We start from the raw sequence: 17,896 nt of genomic DNA on the forward strand, positions 1-17,896 counted from the left end.
GAATGTGAATAAACAAGAAATGGAGGGATATGGTTGATTGTCATGCAGAAGGTGTCATGTTTGGCACAACACTGTGGGCTGAAATGTCTGTTCCTGTGCTGTGCTGTTTTATGTTCGATAATTATGGACAGTTTTTATTTTTACAAGCTCCTATTTAGCAACCGCTCAAAGTGGAATCTTGCTCTTTGTTTTGAATCTTTTTCAGGACGAGTGCATTAGATTGGGAGTAGTGTATTGACATGAATATAGAATTGTCTGAAGAAATATCTGACTTGAGATGTTAACACTTTTACCCCTCCTCCATAAATGCTGCCAGACTAGCTGAATTTCTCCAGCACTTCGTTTTTGTTTGTTCACAGAGAACAGTTTGGCAGACCGAAAACAAAGAATAGGAATAAATGGGTCTGTTTGACTGGCAGACACTAATTTTTGGGATAATACAGGGATCCGAGCTTTAGGCCATAGATGTTCACAGTATATATTAATGATTGAGATGAGGGAACAAAGGTAATATCTCCAAGTTTGCAGACTTGCCAAAGTGGATCGAAAGGTGAACAGTGGAGAACATGTAGATTAGCTGCAGTATGATTTGGACATTTTGAACAAGTAAGAAATGCATGGCAGATGAAGTATAATGTGGATAAATGTGAGGTTATCCAATTTGGTAGCAAAAACAGGAAGATGATAATTATGTGAATGGCAATAGATTGGGAGAGGGGAAGGTGCAATGAGACCTGGGTTTTCTTGTGCACCTTTCACTGAAATTAAGTGTGCTGGTGCAGCAGACAAAGAAACCAAATGGTATATTGGCCGACATGGTGTGAGATTTTGAGTACAGGACCAGGGATGCCTAGCTGCAGTTGTACAGTGTGAGACCACAACTGTGACCTCCATATTTGAGGAAAGATGTTCTAATGATGCAGGGAGCGCAACTGAGGTTTCACAGCTTGATTTCTGGGATGGTGGGAGTGACTTCTGAAGAGAGACTGGATTGATTAGGACCATTTTGAAGTTTCAAAGAATGAGCGACCCTTTCAAAGAAACCTATAAAATTCTAACAGGACTAGATAGGGTAAATGCCAGAAGGATGTTTCCAATGACCAGTGGGTCCAGAATAGGAGTCACAGTCTAAAGATATGTGATAAGACATTTAGGACTGACATGGAGAAATTCTTCACCCCAAAAGTGTTGAGTATGTGGACTTATTTACTACAGAAAACATTGAGGCCAAAACGTGGATTCCTTGAACCTTAAAAACTGCTTGAAAACATTCAAAGGTTTGCAAAGAAAACAGGGAAAGAGTACTGAGTTGATCAACCATGATCATTATCAATGGAGAAACAGGCTTGAAGGGCTGAATTGCCTACATGTCCTATTTTCTATGTTTCTGTGAAGCACCAACATGCAGATTTAACAATAAAACAGAAGTTAAAGGAAGTGAAAGTATAATAACAAACAAGACTATATACTTATAACACAAACTTAAAGATTTTGAAACACTCAAACGCAATCCCATTAGTCGCCAAAGCTCTCCTAAAAGTACCTCTTGTAAAGTGCTCAGAGAAAATTGCCTGTCTAACACCACTATAGACATAATTTAACTGTGACTTTCACTCACGGTTTGCAAAATGTGGTAGCCCCTTCCTGGTACTTTTATATACCTGAGCTTAAATTTTCTCAGCATCAACAAACTCTTCAGGGTTTTATCCAGATACCCCTTGACTAGTGCTATTACTGAGCTCCATATGCTGAGGTAATCTAAGGTTAACAAATATAGTTATCTTCTCCCCCTCTCAGGAGTAACTGTTTTGCACATTCATCGTCTTCCAAGACTTGAAAGGGCCCCAAACTGAAACTGAAAAATGAACTTCTTTACCCAAAAAAAATCAGAAAATACCACCTGAAAGCTTAAGACCTATGCCTGTGAGCCTTGCTTGTTGCAAACTCTCCCAATGTAAACAAAAATCCATTAGTCATGCAGACTATCCCTTTCAAACTTTAAAAAAAAACCAAGATTATAGAAGTACTTGCAAGTTAAGCATTAAACCCTTCAGACACACCAAAAAATCAATATGTCCCTAATTTAAAATTCAAAAATCCAAACTTAACGAATATTAAAAGTTTATGTTATGTGGGGTGAATTATAAGTCTACCTTGTGGGTTGTACCCAATTCTGTTGATGTGTTGGATGGGAATCGAACGAGTTTGGTGTTAATTGGCTTGCCACTCAACTTGGCTGAATTTTCTGGATGAAGTCAAGCTTCTTGAGTGTTATGACCGTACTCATTCAGGCAAATGGAGAGTTTCATCACACTCCTTACTTGAGGATTAACTAACCAGCAGTAAACAGTCACGATAAATGTGCCTTTTGCTGGTTGGTAACATGTAACTAGTGGGGTGCCACAGATTTCGGGCCTTTGGCCCAGCTATTTAAAATCTGTGGGGATGGAAAATAATATAGCTAAGTTTGCAGATGCAGTTAAAATAGATGGAAAGTAAGTAGCAATGAAGAAATAAGAAATTTACAAAGGGATATGGATAGCTTTGGTGAATGGGCTAAAATTTGGCAGGTGGAAATTTTAATGTGGATTCCATGGGGGGGCGGGGGGGGGGTTTCATTCCTGAGGGAAAGAACAATTAAGGCTTATTTCCTGCGAAGTTTAAAAGAATGAGAACAGATCTAATTGAAGTACATAAGATGCTAAAGGGGATTGATAAAATCATAAAAAGGATGCTTCCTTGTGGAGCAATCTTGAGAGTCTTGGTTTTAGGATAAGGAGTAGCCAATTTTAAAAACAAGAAGAAATCTGAACAATTCACAACCCTAAAGTATGGTGGATGCTGGGACATTAAGTTTTAAAGAAGAGATAAGATACTTTAATCCGTAATAGATTGAAGGGTATCTGGCAGGAAAGTGGAGTTGAGGCCGAGATGAGATCAACCAGTTCTGAAGAAGGGTTATTGGACCTGTAACATTAACTCTGCTTTTTCTTGAGCCGTTGCCAGATCTACTGAGTTTCTCTATCCATTTCTGTTTTTGAATGAGATTAGTCATGATTACATCAAAATGGCAGGGTAGTCTCAAGGGGCTGAATTGCGGTTTCTGTTCCATGTTGTTATGTTGAAGATGGTGAACAAGCACTGGGGAGCCAAGAAGTAAGTTACTTGCAGAATTCCCATCCTCTGACCTGTTCTTGTGGCAGTGGTATTTATGTGGTTGGTGCAGTTTCTGGTCAACAGTAACCCCAGGATGTTGTTAATGGAGGATTATTCAGCATTGATTGTGCTTTTGAACTTCAACAGACAATGATTGGATTCTGTATTATTGAGATGGTCATTTCCTGACATTGGTGTGGTATGAATCCTACTTGTCACTTATCAGCTCAAACTTGAACCATGTGCAGTTCTTGAGACACTTGGACATGTACAGTTTCAATATCTGAGCAATTGTGAATGATGTTGAACATTAAAATCATCAGCACACATCCTCAGATTGACTTTCTGATGGAGGAAAGAACAGTTATGAAGCAGCTGAAGATGTTTTAGGCTTGAGGAATACCTGCGGTGTCCCTTGGTTGACATGATTCATCTTCAATGGCCAGAAGAATCTATCTTTGTTTTATGACTATAACCAACGGAGAGTTTCTTATTGACTCCAATTTTGCTGGGGCTGGTATTAGTTTGGAAAGGCTGCCATTGTAATCTGAGCATGAGCTACATATCAATTCAGTTTAAATTTCACTTTTATCTATTTCTGCATAATTTTCTGAAGATTTCATGACTCTTGTGACATTAGTTATGGAGCACACTTAAGTTTCTTTCCTCCCACTTATTCTTTCTGTTCTATTTACGGTATTGGAGCTATTAACATTTTCAGAAGCTGTTTAAAAGATCAGACTATGAGATCCACCATTCATTCTTGTGCAATAACTATTATGCACTGTTAGGAGTATCCTCTAGAATTAAAGAACAGTTGTTAGAAATCTTGCAATTTTGATCACAGCCAGACTTGGAATGATTGTACATGTAGCTAGGTAATGATGCTGGATATGTGTGACAGATGGTATCTGGATAAGAAGTCAAAAGGAACAAATACACGACACTTGAAGATTGTGTCTCAGATTAAGAAAATTAAGAAGAAAAAGTGCAAACTTGGGTATTGTTTGTCAGTAGCTTTCATTGCTGGACAAAGTTACCCTAATATCAGTAGCTGACATCTGTTTCTATGACATATTTAATGGAGTGTGATGGTGTTCACTCCTGTTGCTACCACCTCTCCTCAGTTTTCACATTGAAAGAGCTGTTTTTAATGCCTTTCACTCAATCAGTTTTACAGGCTTTTGTGTAACTGTAAAAAATGCCTCATGTCCTGTGGAGTTGGAATGTGATTAAGCAACATATGCTATTCTTCCAACAGTCTTGTAACCAACACTGCAAAAATAAATGAACTTGTTTCTGTTTTGTCAGAGCTATAGTCAAAATAACTGCAGTAGTGACTTGTGTTGATAACAGGAAAGAACCCTTGTGTATTTCAGTGATATTCAGAGCTCCAATTTAGTGGTTAATGATGTTGGAAAATGCTCAATTTTTATTATATCTATTTCTCCCCTTTGCTAGTTATAGTCATGAATAACTGAACAGAACTACCACTATATTCAAGTTAAAAGTGATACATAAAAAGTACAAGTAGTTAGTGAGACTCAGCAGTTGGCCTTGCCTTTCTCCTGGTTGTGTTTAGAAAGCAGTGGGAAGGAGTAGGAGAAAGCAAACGTAGGAGGCTCTTGTGGTGCAGTGGCAGTGTCCCTCCTTATGAGCAGGAACCTTGGGTTCATGCCCCATGAGCTCCAGAGATGTTAAATAACATCCTTGAACTGGTTCGCTTAAAAAAAATTAAACAGCTATTGCTTAATTTCATGTTCACTGCTCTTAAAAGAACGACATTAATATATGCAGACCACTAGTGTGTACCAGCTTTGAAATGGAGTAAGTAACGATCTGACTGGCACAAATGTTGCAGTCAGAATGTAAACTGAGAATGTGATTGGAATTACTAGGGTTCAGGAAAACCAAATTCTGGGAAATGATTTGACAGCAAGTCTGATATTGATTGTCCATCTTTGGAACTCAAGGTCAAGTCTAGGCTCTTTGGGTTCTTGAGAAGTGATGGTGGTCAATTAGAATTCCTAAGAGAATTTCCCACATGGATATCCAGGACACCCGGAAAAGGTAAAATGATTTTCAAGGTTGATACAGTAACAAAACTGAAATATATTTTTATCAGGAAAGGCTGAAGAAGTTGAGATTCAATGCTCTGTCATTAACAAAAGACTGATAAGTAGTTGAATGCAGATTTTTAAAATTATGAAGGGGTTTTATAGATTGGCTTTACAGGTTTACCACTTTGGGGACACCAAAACCAGAGGAGGTAAATATAATTTAATAAATCTATTTATTAGTTTAGGAGGAAATTTCTGTCTTCGTGAGAATATGAAAACCTCTGCCATATGGAATATTTGAAAACAGCATGAATGCATTTGAAAGGTTTTTGGGCATAAAAAAGGTCATATTTGAAAGTGTATGTTGAAAAGGGCTGGAAGCAGTCCTGTGACTCATAAATAACAGGATAGAATTGATTGTTGAGCTATTTGGATTGTTCAGCTATTTGTTCTTGTGCTCTTAAAAACAACGCGGATATGTTGCCTGACCCTCAGTTTTACAATCAAAGGTTTGGAAATCAAAGAAGCAATACCCACGTTCAATCAAAAGACAAGAAAATATTATGGAAGCAGTGTTTTGCATTATATGCAGTTGTATTTAAAGGTAACAATGTTTGTATTGCACTCTGTTGTACTTAACTTTAGCCTTCAGTGATAAAATAAACTTTGTATCTGCATTCATCTGCTAGTGTTATTGTCTTTACTTAGTTTTTGAATTTGTCACTGGTTATGTGGATTACAGCTGATTGCTGTGAAATAGATTTTCAGATGTGTGGTCAAGACATCTCTTCCAGCGACATGGTTCATGGCTCAAAATGAAGCAAGAATTGATTTTCCAGTTGTTTAATTTCTGAATATTTAAGTATGCGCTAAATTTTATGTACTAATATAGAGTAGTTCTCAACCTCTTCCATGTTTGAGGCATGATGACCTTCAGGTTAAACCATCACCAGCTCTGAGAGCAGCCATATAGTCTGGTAGGACTGTGGAGACTACTACTTGTACTAATGAACTGGAAAAAATGTCATTATAGCGACAGCGTATCATAATACATCAAAACAAGATCTTTTGGACCATTTAACTGTGGCACAGCGCAATGGCACTTTATTAGATGTGTTTGTAGAACTCTTGAATCTGTTTCTCCATCTTTCCATTTCCCACTGAAAAGGTTTCCATTCACTGACATGATTGTTTGGATCGGTTTTACAGCATCATAGGTGCAAGTCTCACAGACCCCAAGCTAGAAATGTATTGTTAAAATGTTGATGTTTTCCAGCCTTGTGTTGCAGTAGTATCTTGGTCAAGCTTTACATATAAGTAGGGAGGACAAAATGGAAAATAAACTTTTCTACAGGTTGTCAGAATCTTTTAACGATGTTGTGCTATGATTAATTCCCATCTAGATGTGTTTGAGGTTTGGCGGAGCATAGCCAAGTCACTATAAGTGGAGCCTTCATGAAGGTGTTGTACAATCTCAAGCGCTCAAGAAGCAAAAGTCGTGATATTGGACACTATGGCATTGTATCACAGCTGCTTTGTAAATTATTGTAACCTTTTTACCTTGTTTGGTGATGTTAGCTTTGCTTATGTTAAAGAATTTTAATGCTCCTAACAAAAAGGGGCACTTTGTTACACTGGGAGCAAACATGGCACCTGTGGAGCACTAGTATTTTGAAAATTATGCTTTGTGAAATACAAGTGATTGCCTGTTCTCTGTAGGAAGTGAGGTTTGTTTTATGGAATTTTATCAGCGAAAGTATAATGCGATTTTAAAAAAAAAATTCTACTGTTGGTGTGTTGTTCTCAAGCCATGTTCTACAAAAACAAAAAAAAATCATAATTTACATGAGTACTGGGCCTAAAAGCAGACCCAACCACTGAAATGGTAAGGTAGTCTTCTGAAATGTTGCTACTGTAATATAGTAATCACAGCAGCTGGTATGTATGCAGCAAACTGTTAAGAGCAGCAAAGTGATAATGATGAGATTTTTTGAGACATTCTTTGAGGAATAAATATTGGCCAGAACATGAAGGATGAACTCTCCTGTTCTTTTTTGAAATTATACCTTAGAATCTTCGGCATCTTGCAAAGCAGGAATATTAGACCTCAGTTTAATGTATCATTTGAAAGGTGACACTTTGGAGAGCAACAGTCCCATAGTGTTGCAGTGGAATATTATATTCCTGCACTGGAGTGAAACTTGAACCTGGAATTGTGTATTTTGAATTCAAGTGCTATCAACTGAGTCACACCTGATGTTACTGTTCATGTTCGTTTTTGTTGCAGACATTGGGACATATTCATGTGGCAAACTCATAACCAACAATCTGTCTCTACCTAATCATCAAATTAATCCAATTAGGATTCTTCACTGGTTCATTTCTGGTCCCTTGGATAAATTTAAAAGCAAAACTGGATAGGTGCTGGCAGTTCTCAACAGGTCTGTCTCCATCAGTGGAGAGAAAGCAGTTCAGATTTCAGGCTTTGATCTTTCATCAGGACTGGGCAAAGTTAAAAATGTTCTGACTTTTTAAGGAGGTTAAATGGGGAAGGGTGGAAAATGGACAAGAGAAAACCTGTTCTGGGCAGAAGATAGGAGACCTTTAATTACAGAAATGTTGGTGGGGCTAGACACGGGAGCAGTAATTGAATACATTCTTTTAAAGAAGTGCTGAGATGAATGGCAGATGGACCAAAATTGATGAACGCAGAGAAAAGCAAACAGTGGTGGAACAGAAAGTTTCAGTCAACTTTCTAACTCTACCTTCAGCCCAAAAGGCTGTCAGGTGCCGAATTGAAAGATAAGGTGCTGATCCTTGAGCTTGCATTAAACTGCTTTGCAGTAGCGCTTTAGTCGGGAGAGGACAGTGATGTCAGCCTGAGAGAAAGGTGGAGAGTTAAAATGGCAAGTCTTCAGGTTGTATTTGTGGATTGAATTGGTGTGTTCTGTGTATATGAATTGTCCCATATATGACCTTACATTTCTCTAGTGACAGTGCTTATGCCCGCTGCTTGTCAGATATTCTAGACAGGGCTTTGACATTTACTGAGATGTGCTGTTGATGCCAAAACTGAATGTGCTATTGATGGAATTAAATATGTCATTACAAGTTATAGTACTAGCCTCAGTATTTAAATGATCCTTAGTATTATCTTTGACTTAATGATATGTGCCAATGTATAGTTTTGTTTCTCATTTCTCTTTTGTATCAAAATTTACCTTTTCTGTGGTTGTGGCGGAGGAAGGCAGTTGTGAGGCCCTGCTGAGGCAGCAGCGGCGTGCTGGATCCAACTATCTGTTCCTTGTGGCCATAGTGGCCGTGGCTTTATCGAACGCCATGGCTGATCTGTTCCTCCCTGGTGTGCGGCAATTTCTGCGGTGGCAGTATGGTGGTTCCAGTTCATTCCTTGCAGTTATGGCAGCAATGTGACAGCTTTGGGGAGCAAATAAAGTGGTGACGGTTTCGGCAGTGGTGACTTGGTGGTCAAGTTTAAACCTCCTTGCTATGGCAGCAGTACCATGGCTTTGGTTTCTGCTTTGGCAGTGGCAGAGTGATGGATCTGGTCCAGAAATCATTGCTTGGGTGGCTTTGCTGCAGTGTCCCGTAGCTGCTTCAGAGACCTAAGGGCTCGGGAGGGAACAAAGGACGTCCTTTGTCTTAATTATTTCTTCTTATAATTTCTGTAATTAAAATGGTGCTGAATTGTGGCGACTTATACACATCTCACTTTAGGTTTGTCATTACAAGTGACAACAAATCGCTATTCTACTCAAGTTTGTGGTTTCAAACCCCACTGCAGCCAGTTGAGATGAATTTAGGCTGGTGCTTTAATGTAATTCTCAGTGAGTCCTCCGCTTGCTGTCTTATTTCAGTTGTGATGTTAAATGGGCAGCCCTAATCTCTGGCTTTACCATTTATACTATTCTGAAAGTATAACACACATCTTCAAGGTACAGTGGCAAGTATTTTGTTGCCACAATCTAGCATTTTGAGCTACAAAAAGAATAAAAATCAATTACTTCAGAGTTCACCTATTCAGATTAGGTCTCAAGCACAGTTCCAGGGCTTCAGCTGTTCTGGTCCTCAAGGAGACCCACTGTGGGAACAATAACAATAACGCCAATGCCCCGGGAGACCCTGACTCTGCTGCCACCTGAAACTGGCAGGAGTCCCGGCTCTGGGAGCAGCTACCCCAGGCCTACGGCTGCCAAGATTCCAGGCTCAGGGCGTACTGCCACCAGGAGTCCCCACCCAGGGCTTTGCCGAAAAGAGTCCAGGCTCTGGCCTCCACTGGCAGGAGTCCTGAACCGCACTGCAGACCTGCAGTTGCTGCCCTACCAACACCCATCTGGCCTTGATGAAGAAAGAAAAGAAAAAGACGCCGACTAAAAGGATGCTGCTGGCCTGGAGCGGACAGGCTCTGACAAGCCTGAACACAACCTACTGTGCCAGTGTTACCATCTTTGTGTTTCCTGGTCATTATTATGACACTTGTGAGACCCTGCTGAGGACACAAGTTGCATTTCTGTATTGCAAATATGACTGCACTTAAGGAAAAGTAGTTAATTGGTAGTAAAGTGCTCGAGGAGAACTTGTGATTGTCAGTTGAATTTAGAAAATCAGGGAAAATGTGCATTGGATAAAATAAATCATCTTCCTAATAAATTTGCTGATAATTTCTGCCGTTTTGTTGAACCAAGTGCAGCTTGGTTTGTGCTCCTTACCATTGAGGGGATGATAGGTTGGTATAGCATAGGTGCAGTTACCTTTTCTCCTAACTCACGGCCGTATGAACAGCAGAATTTTAAGCATTGTTTGTCTGAAAGCTAGGTTTCCCTTTGTTTGGTCTTTAACATGCCATAACTAATTCCACCATGGGACGTAGCAAACATAGGAAATGTACAGTAAAAACTGCAGAAGGGAGCAAGGAAGAAACATCTCTGGCTGCAAATGTTTGCATGTTACTGTGGTTGTTCACCGCTTTAGCTTTGTGTTGTTGCCTTGCTTTGATTCTGATTGGCTTAAGTTGTTCCATCTGCCTTTGATTTAGACAAAATACGTAGGAAGTTGCTACACTTCTCAAGTTAACCCAGCTTTGCCTTGGGCCCCTACTACAGGAGGAGTTGGCAAACAGTGCTCTTTTGTAGCAGTAAAATGACACCACACTTTCCCTCCATTTTCTTATGAAGCTTGCAGAGTGGAAAAGAAACAAAAGTTGAAAAAGTCTTCCACCAAAACCTTTCAAACTGCTTTCCTATTTTAAGCACCCCACCCCTGCCATCCCAAATTGTGGCACCTACTCAGGTTAGTTATGGACTGGGCACTTTTAGATTTTTTGATTTTCAAAAGTGTATATTCTTAAATGTTTGGCAAGTGTGTAAAAACTTGAAATGTAGCTGAAATTTACCTCTTAAAGTAGTGCCCCGGGAAATCTAACAGCTGCTAATTAGTGGACCATTTCCAATCATTTAAACTTTCTTTGAATAGTTGAATTTGAACTCCTTTATTTAAAAGAACTGGGGGAGGTGAACTGCAAAAATCATGTAGAGATGCAGTTAGCTGTAGCAGAGAAATACATTTCTAGTGAAAATATCTGATTTGTACAATAGTGAATATGGAAATGCTTCACAATCGTGAAGCTTTATATACTGCACTACAAGGCTTAATTGGTGATCATTTGAAACCTGAGTTTTTAATAGATAAGTTTTTTTTGTGTTATAATTCTTTGAGATGTTCCTTGAGCATGCAACAAAAGAAATAACCTGCCTGCTTGGCCTCAAAAGATTGAATTGTTAGCAGCAACTGAAAAAACAGATGAGATGATCGCATGACTATCAAATCCAGAGTTTAAATGTGACCTTTTTGTACTGATGTGTCAGAAACATGACCTCCTGCATTCCTGTCATTTTACTTTGACATCTCTGCTTCCATGCTCTTCTGGTCAGCCCCAGCTTCTGGATTGTCTTTCCTTCTCACTGAAACCAGGGTCTCTACCCACCACTGAAACCCAGTTCAGAATTGTGTGTGCTTTCCTGTGCATATGCAGTAATGCATTTTCGTCTGATGTCACTTGTAAAAGTCGACATGATGGCATCAGTGTTCGCAACTGTGTGTTCGTGATTTGAGTGGTCATGCTTAGTTGTATACAGTTGTTGGTGTCAGCAGACACTGCCTTTATTAAACTTGCCTTATTACCCATTGCCAGATTCAAAGTAGCCTGCTCCCTGTTTGTTCAATGCTGTATTGATGTAGAAACTATACCTAATGCACTGTGAATTTTTTTGTCAAGGCTTCTCTTTTCAGTTTGATCAACCTTAAAATCACTAGTGCTCATGTATTTGGGCTGTATCGGGGAGATAATTTTTGAACAACCTCTTCAGATGTAATTACGTGTCTCTGAAGGAAGTGGTACTCCAACCTGAGCCTCCTAGTCCAGAACTAGGGACACTACCATTGTGCTGCAAGTCAACAAATCAAACAGACTTAGCACCTAAGCATCACTTGCTTCCCCAAATGAGCTACAGTGCTGATTTAGCTGATCAAGAATGAACTAATAATTGGCTACCTGACACTCGTTCTTTCAAACATTGTCCTGCAAGGTTTGTGAACACTAATCTTCTGTCAAAGTAAAATTAAAAATTAGCGACCATCAAAATGAGGTTCAGCAGTGTAAAACTGGAAACAAGCTGAGTGCTGCAGCTCCCCAAACTCAATCCATTAGCCAAATTTTTTCATCAGGCTGGAGTTTCATTTCCTTTCCTACTGTAAGCTTGCAGGTGCTTTATGTAACTTAATGAGCAGCTACTTGACTTTGGGAATCAATTATCAGCAAATGTACCAAATGCAAATTTAGTTGAGGCTTTTCCTGATTCATGTTTTTGAGGCTGTGGGCTGGCAGGGATAAGAGGGTAAGAGTTCTGCTCAAGATAAGAAAGTGAAGGCCCCTAGGATGTATTCAGATTTAAATATTTACTCCTAGGTTGCCAAATCTAAGGTATTCTTAAAAGAGAACAAACAGCATTGTGAAAAACCTGAATGCTGTTTCCTCATCCTTGTGTCCTACCATGTGCCTTTTAAAAGACAATTATACTGTGAATCATTCCACAGAAAGGTCTAATCTTGTACTTGAGAGAATAAGATTTTATCAATGATCTGTAATTACTCAGCTTATTTAAGAGATTCTAACAGAAGGGAGGTACAGCTCTAGTGATTTCATTGTTTATTTTCATTTTAAGTGGTAATGTTTGTTAGATTCTAAGGTTTAAATTAGTAAAGTGGTGATGAGAAAGACATTAATTGATTTAATAATCTACTACATGGTTAGTAGGATGACATGGTACAAATGCAAAATAGTGAAGAAACTGCAGGCTTGGAAGCATCTGCGGAGAGAGAAACAGTTAATGTTTTGAATCCATTATGACTCTTAGCAACTGAAGTTTGGTATATCAGAGGGAAGAGAATAAGTATTGATGTGAGAAATGATGAACTGATCATGAAGTAATAGTTTATAAAAATCTAAGTAAATCACAAATAAGGTTAGATGTTACAAAATGAATAATGACAAACTGAACACTGTTGAATGCGTGTAAAATTTGAAACAAAACAGATGAATTGATAGTGCAAATAGAAACTAATAAGTTTTGATTTAAAGGTACGGCTGCAAGATGATATAGATTAGGACTTGAGTATGACATATTAAGGGTAGGGAGCTTAAAAAAAAAAGTTGTATGGAAAACTATGTTAATAATAGTTTAGCACAGTAGAGGGGATAACCTAAGTTTAGGAAATAATGATTAAAAGTAGTTTGGGTGGGGATTTTAAAAAAAAGTTGTCATGTAGAGGCCTGCTAACAGTAAACATAATTGAAACATGGAACACGAAGGCAAAGGTAATGGCTTGTCAGAAAAGTATTGTTATAATCACAGGAGATTTAATCTATACGTAGATGTGCTAAGATATCCTAGGTTCATTCCATGTTTTTGGGATAAATTAAACTTCTTGTTCCAGAACCAACCAGAGTGCAGGTGATTAACTAATGATCTAGTAGTGAAAGTATCCCTGGGTGGCAATAACCATAATATATTTGAATTTTACATTCATTTTGAGAGAGAGAAAAATGGCTCCATGACGAACATTTTAAAATTTAAGAACAGCTATGAAAAGAGCTACTAAGATGCACTGGCAAACTGAGAGATGCAGTGCCTGATATTTAAGGCACGTTTTGGGATACGTAGAATACATATATACTTTCCAACTAGAGAAATTTTGTGGGGAGAACACTCCGCCTGTGTTCTCTCTCCCTTTCCCTCTCTCTCCTCCACCCACAACCTCACACCGCTGAAGGGGGAGGGATCAGTGTTTCTTTGGAGTGGCTTAATTTTGGCCCCTGACTCTCTCACTGTCCCACCTGCCTAATTGCTATGCCACTGACTTGTGGCTTGCCTCTATAGCTCTGCAACTCAAAGTTGCTGTCATTCTTGTTTCTTCCTGCCTCTTGTTGCTTATTTCTAGAGCTGTAATTCACAAACAGAGTTGAGGAGAGGGCAGTGGCAAATTGGGGTGGAGGGTGCATTCAGGGAGCATGAGGTGGCAAGCAGCTGATCAGAGGACAGGAGGTAATTTGAACAGTTAGTGTATTTCTCAACTTAAAAGAATGTTTTAGAAGTTGTTTAGTTTATGTATATCGTAATTTTAACAGCGCTAAGTACTTACATTTACAGGATATAATGGTTAATGTTCTGTTTTGCCCTACAGGAATAGTCCTACAAAACCTTTACTAAAGTTTTTGCATTAGTTATTGAAAAGTCCAATTTGCTTAATGTTGTTTGGTTTAAAGTTACATGTTTCAAAAATTCAGTTAGTATATATGTGAGGAATTATGGTGCTGTTCTATGTTTTTAGTATCCGCACTTAATCAGGACTGTGGCCACTAAAAACCACTAGATTAATTTTGGGTGGGAACTTGCTGTATGAACAAGCCATTGCGCTTAAATACTTCAGTGCAGAATACCATTGAGACATATCTGTGATGTGGTAATGCCCTGTCGAATGTAAAGTTTTTGTGTTTAGAAAATAGTATGAAGCTCAACTAAGAAATTGGACATCTCTTTCTCACTGCATCATCTTGGTTTTTGCTCATTTAACTCATTGCTCGTAGATAATAATTGATCAATGTATCTTATAACCAGTTGTGCTGAATCTATACATTTTTCCTTGCAATATCTGTTCTATTGCAATATTTAAAGAATTGATTGACAGGTGACCTTTAGATTTTTTTGCTATGACATTCAGTTTTCAGATATTACCAAGAATTTACATATTTACAATTTTTTTCAAAGCCTTCTTGAGCTTGAATCATCCACTCAACTCTCATGGAGTGTTTATTCCTTATCAAGCCTTCAGTTTCCGAGATATTGTGATTGTTAGCTAGCTGACGTAGTTGAATGTTTGTGCAGCAAACACATAATGCATAGATTTGTGACATTCATTTCACTACTGATCTTCAATGTTTGTAATCTGGAATATAACAGAAAGCACGTGTCTGCAATGCGGTGACAGGGCAGGGTGCAGGATAGGTTGGTGGGAGGGAAGTACAAAATGTAAGGTGGTGCCTCTTCAGCTCCTTTTGGGCAAATTATACTTTGTTCTTTGGATTTGAAAATGTACAGTGCATAGTGTATGGCAGCTACATAAACCTATTCAATTAAATATTCCACAAAACTACCAGGAAAAATACTGCTTATGAATTCAATTAAAGTAATAGGAGCTCAGCTAATCAAGATGATGTAGTTTAGAGTTTTTGGGAGAGAGCAAGGGAAAATAGATTGTATTGCTTGGAGGGAAAGGTAACAGCTTGATTGAGAAGAATTCAGGTAATCAGACATCCAGTATGGTGAACATCCACTGAGATGTCATCTTTCAAGAGTCATGTACCTGGGTAACTCTCTTACTTGCCCTTAGTATTTATGTAGCTGCAAAACAGCAGAAGGTTAGGTTAGTGTTGTGCCAACCCTGCTTTGGATTGATGGGGATCAGGGAATGGATAAAGGCACTGTAATGAGAATCTAAAATTCTGTATCCCTAAAGTGAGATTTGTAGCTGCTTTACTCATGCATTGAGCCCTCACGATATGAAGATTACCACAAATACAGCCAGAGGACTCTAGTCGTCTTCTGAATGAAGCTGAAAACAGGTTTGTTCACATCTGTAGATCTTGTGTGGCAAGGGTTTTTGTATGAAGAGGAATAACTGTAGTCTCAACCCTTCATAAATGGTGTTTGAAGACAGTTTTACAACATGGAGTCTTCATGATTTCAATAGCTCAGTGTGATGCTGACCTTATGGGCATATGAACATTGCTGTTTGGAGAAAAAGTGTGACCTTGCCCTTTTATACAGTCTTAAATATTTGATCTGCAGTTTCTGACTATTTTTGGTTGAATATCATTTGATGAAAATGTTATCAGGGTGCATAATTTTGCAAATACCCTTTTTTTAAAAGATATTGAAATGGAATGGTAATTCTTATTTGGGGCACATACTTTGTAGATTTTGTACTTTTTAAGAGCATGCAAGTCTGTATATTGCAAGAGACACTTGGTGTGCTGTCCAGGCTCCAGAAGAGGATTTCCCCCTGTTCAGCCTTCCCTTCATCCAGTATAATTTGGTATATGTTTGTTCAAATAATCTAGCACCTCAGTGCTTGGATTACTGTTGACTACTTGAGCTTCCACATGAAGCTCCATTATTATCGATGATTTTTTATGTTCTACTTTCTATGATGGAGTTCTTTAAATTACTGCGGATTTCACTCCATTGATGCATCCTATTCTCTTCTTGGAAACTTGAACTATTCCTTTCCTAGTGAGAGCCCTGATTTTTAGCGGTCCACTGCTTGTATCTTTCGGAGATTTGTGTGTGAAATTAACCAGATTGAGGCTCCCACCAACAATTTCTGATTCAGTGCTCGTTAATGTAGTGGATATTCAATATGCTGTTCATACGACAGATGCTAACTGATTAATTTTTTCCCCCCCCGTTAAGTGCCAGAACCAACCAAGACCAGTCAAAGCCAGCCTCAGCCTGCCAACCCCAACAGCGGCACTTCCACAACCAGCAACAGTAGCAATGCCAAGCGTGTCCCAGCCAACACTCAGCAGCAAGCCTTGTCTCGCTATCCACCTCGTGAAGTACCGCCGCGCTTTCGACACCAGGAACAAAAGCAACTGCTGAAAAGAGGCCAGCAACTACCAACAGCTGAGACCACATCACCAGTACTCAGTAATTTGTCTGGAGGCAGTGCTGTTACTCTACACCCGGTAACCAACGGGCAGCTGCAAAACAGCAGCAAAACTCAGACAGGTAACTAAGTTTGCATAATTCTGTGCACCAAGAAGTAGCTTTGGCACTTAAATTTTTGATAATCAATTGTTATTGCCCTGTGGCTCAGTGGTTAGTACTGCTGCCTCACAGCGCCAGGCACCCAGTTTGATTTCACCCTTGGGCAACTGTGCAGATTCCACACAGATATTATCTCTCCATGGGTTTCCTTCAAGTGCCCACAGTCCCAATAATGTGCAGGTTAGATGGATTGGCTGTGCTATTTGCCCATGCATCTAGGGATGGGCAGGCTAGGTGGTTTAGCCTTAGGAAGTACGGGGTTACATGAATAGGGTAAAGTGAGGGTTTGGGTGGGATGTTCTTCAAAGGGTTAGTATGGGCTCGATGGACTGAATAGCCTGCTTCTACGCCACTAGATTCTGCGATTCGAGAATTGCTCATATGACTGCCTTATTGTTTTAGCATCCAGGCTAGCTTATCACTCTACTGGAAATGATGCTAATGACTAGAGCATAGCATTTAATTAAGTGCTTCATTTCAGAATTTCAAGAAAGGATCAATTAACTGTGAATGTATGTTCAACTTTTGAATGTTTTAGATCAAATTGGTAGTCATGTCTTCAGATAGAAACTCTTAGCTGGATCTGTGCCTGCCAGTATAGTTACTCAGTTACCTACAAATGTAACAGCCTTCCCTGCTAACGAAATTCGCCTGCAGAGACAAGTGTTTGGAATGCAAGGCTCTGGTTTTAGCACAAAATTGTACCGTTCTGCAGATGCATCATGAAGGTTGTAAGGTTTCTCCTTTGTCATTGCACGCTTGAGTATCAATACATTATACTACTGTGTATACTACTATATTCTTTCATTCTCGTACTCGCAAGCTAGAGGTTGTAATCAGTGCACACACAAATCCTTTGGTCCAACCAGCCCATGCCACCCATAGTCCCACATGCCTGCACTTGGCCAAAATCCCACCAAACATTTCTTATTCATGTACTTATCTAAATGCCACTTAAATGATATAACTGTCCCCGCATCCACCGCTTCTTCTGGAAGTTCAATCCGCGGATGAACCACTCTGTTTTAAAAAAAAACAAATTATACCTCTTTGTATAAACTTATTTTTAATCTTTCTCCTCTAACCTTAAAAATATGCCCTCTGATCTTCAAATCCCTCACCCTGGGTGTAAAAGAAAACCTTATCTATACCCCTCAATTATTTTATAAACCTCTACAAGATCAACTCTCAACCTCCCACACTCCAGTGAAAAAAGTCCTAGGCTATCTAGCCTCTCCTTTATAAATCAAGTGCTCCAGTCCTGGCAAAATCCTGTTA

At 39.1% G+C, this 17,896-nt stretch overlaps 1 protein-coding gene across 11 annotated transcripts in view; it reads left to right on the plus strand.

Moving 5' to 3' along the window:
• The window catches only part of LOC125462131 (trinucleotide repeat-containing gene 6A protein-like), a 231,933-nt gene that overhangs the window by 136,633 nt on the left and 77,404 nt on the right, over positions 1–17,896 (plus strand). For 10 of the 11 annotated variants that reach the window (XM_048551711.2, XM_048551709.1, XM_048551715.1 and 7 more), the window contains exon 5: positions 16,262–16,579. The exons of the other annotated variant lie outside the window; for it this stretch is intronic. In XM_048551711.2, coding sequence (XP_048407668.1) covers positions 16,262–16,579 — 318 coding nt within the window. The remainder of the gene's footprint in view (positions 1–16,261; positions 16,580–17,896) is intronic. 11 annotated transcript variants of the gene reach the window in all.

The sequence above is a fragment of the Stegostoma tigrinum genome, chromosome 23 (assembly GCF_030684315.1).
Source record: "Stegostoma tigrinum isolate sSteTig4 chromosome 23, sSteTig4.hap1, whole genome shotgun sequence".
In the NCBI taxonomy this organism is placed as follows: domain Eukaryota; kingdom Metazoa; phylum Chordata; class Chondrichthyes; order Orectolobiformes; family Stegostomatidae; genus Stegostoma; species Stegostoma tigrinum.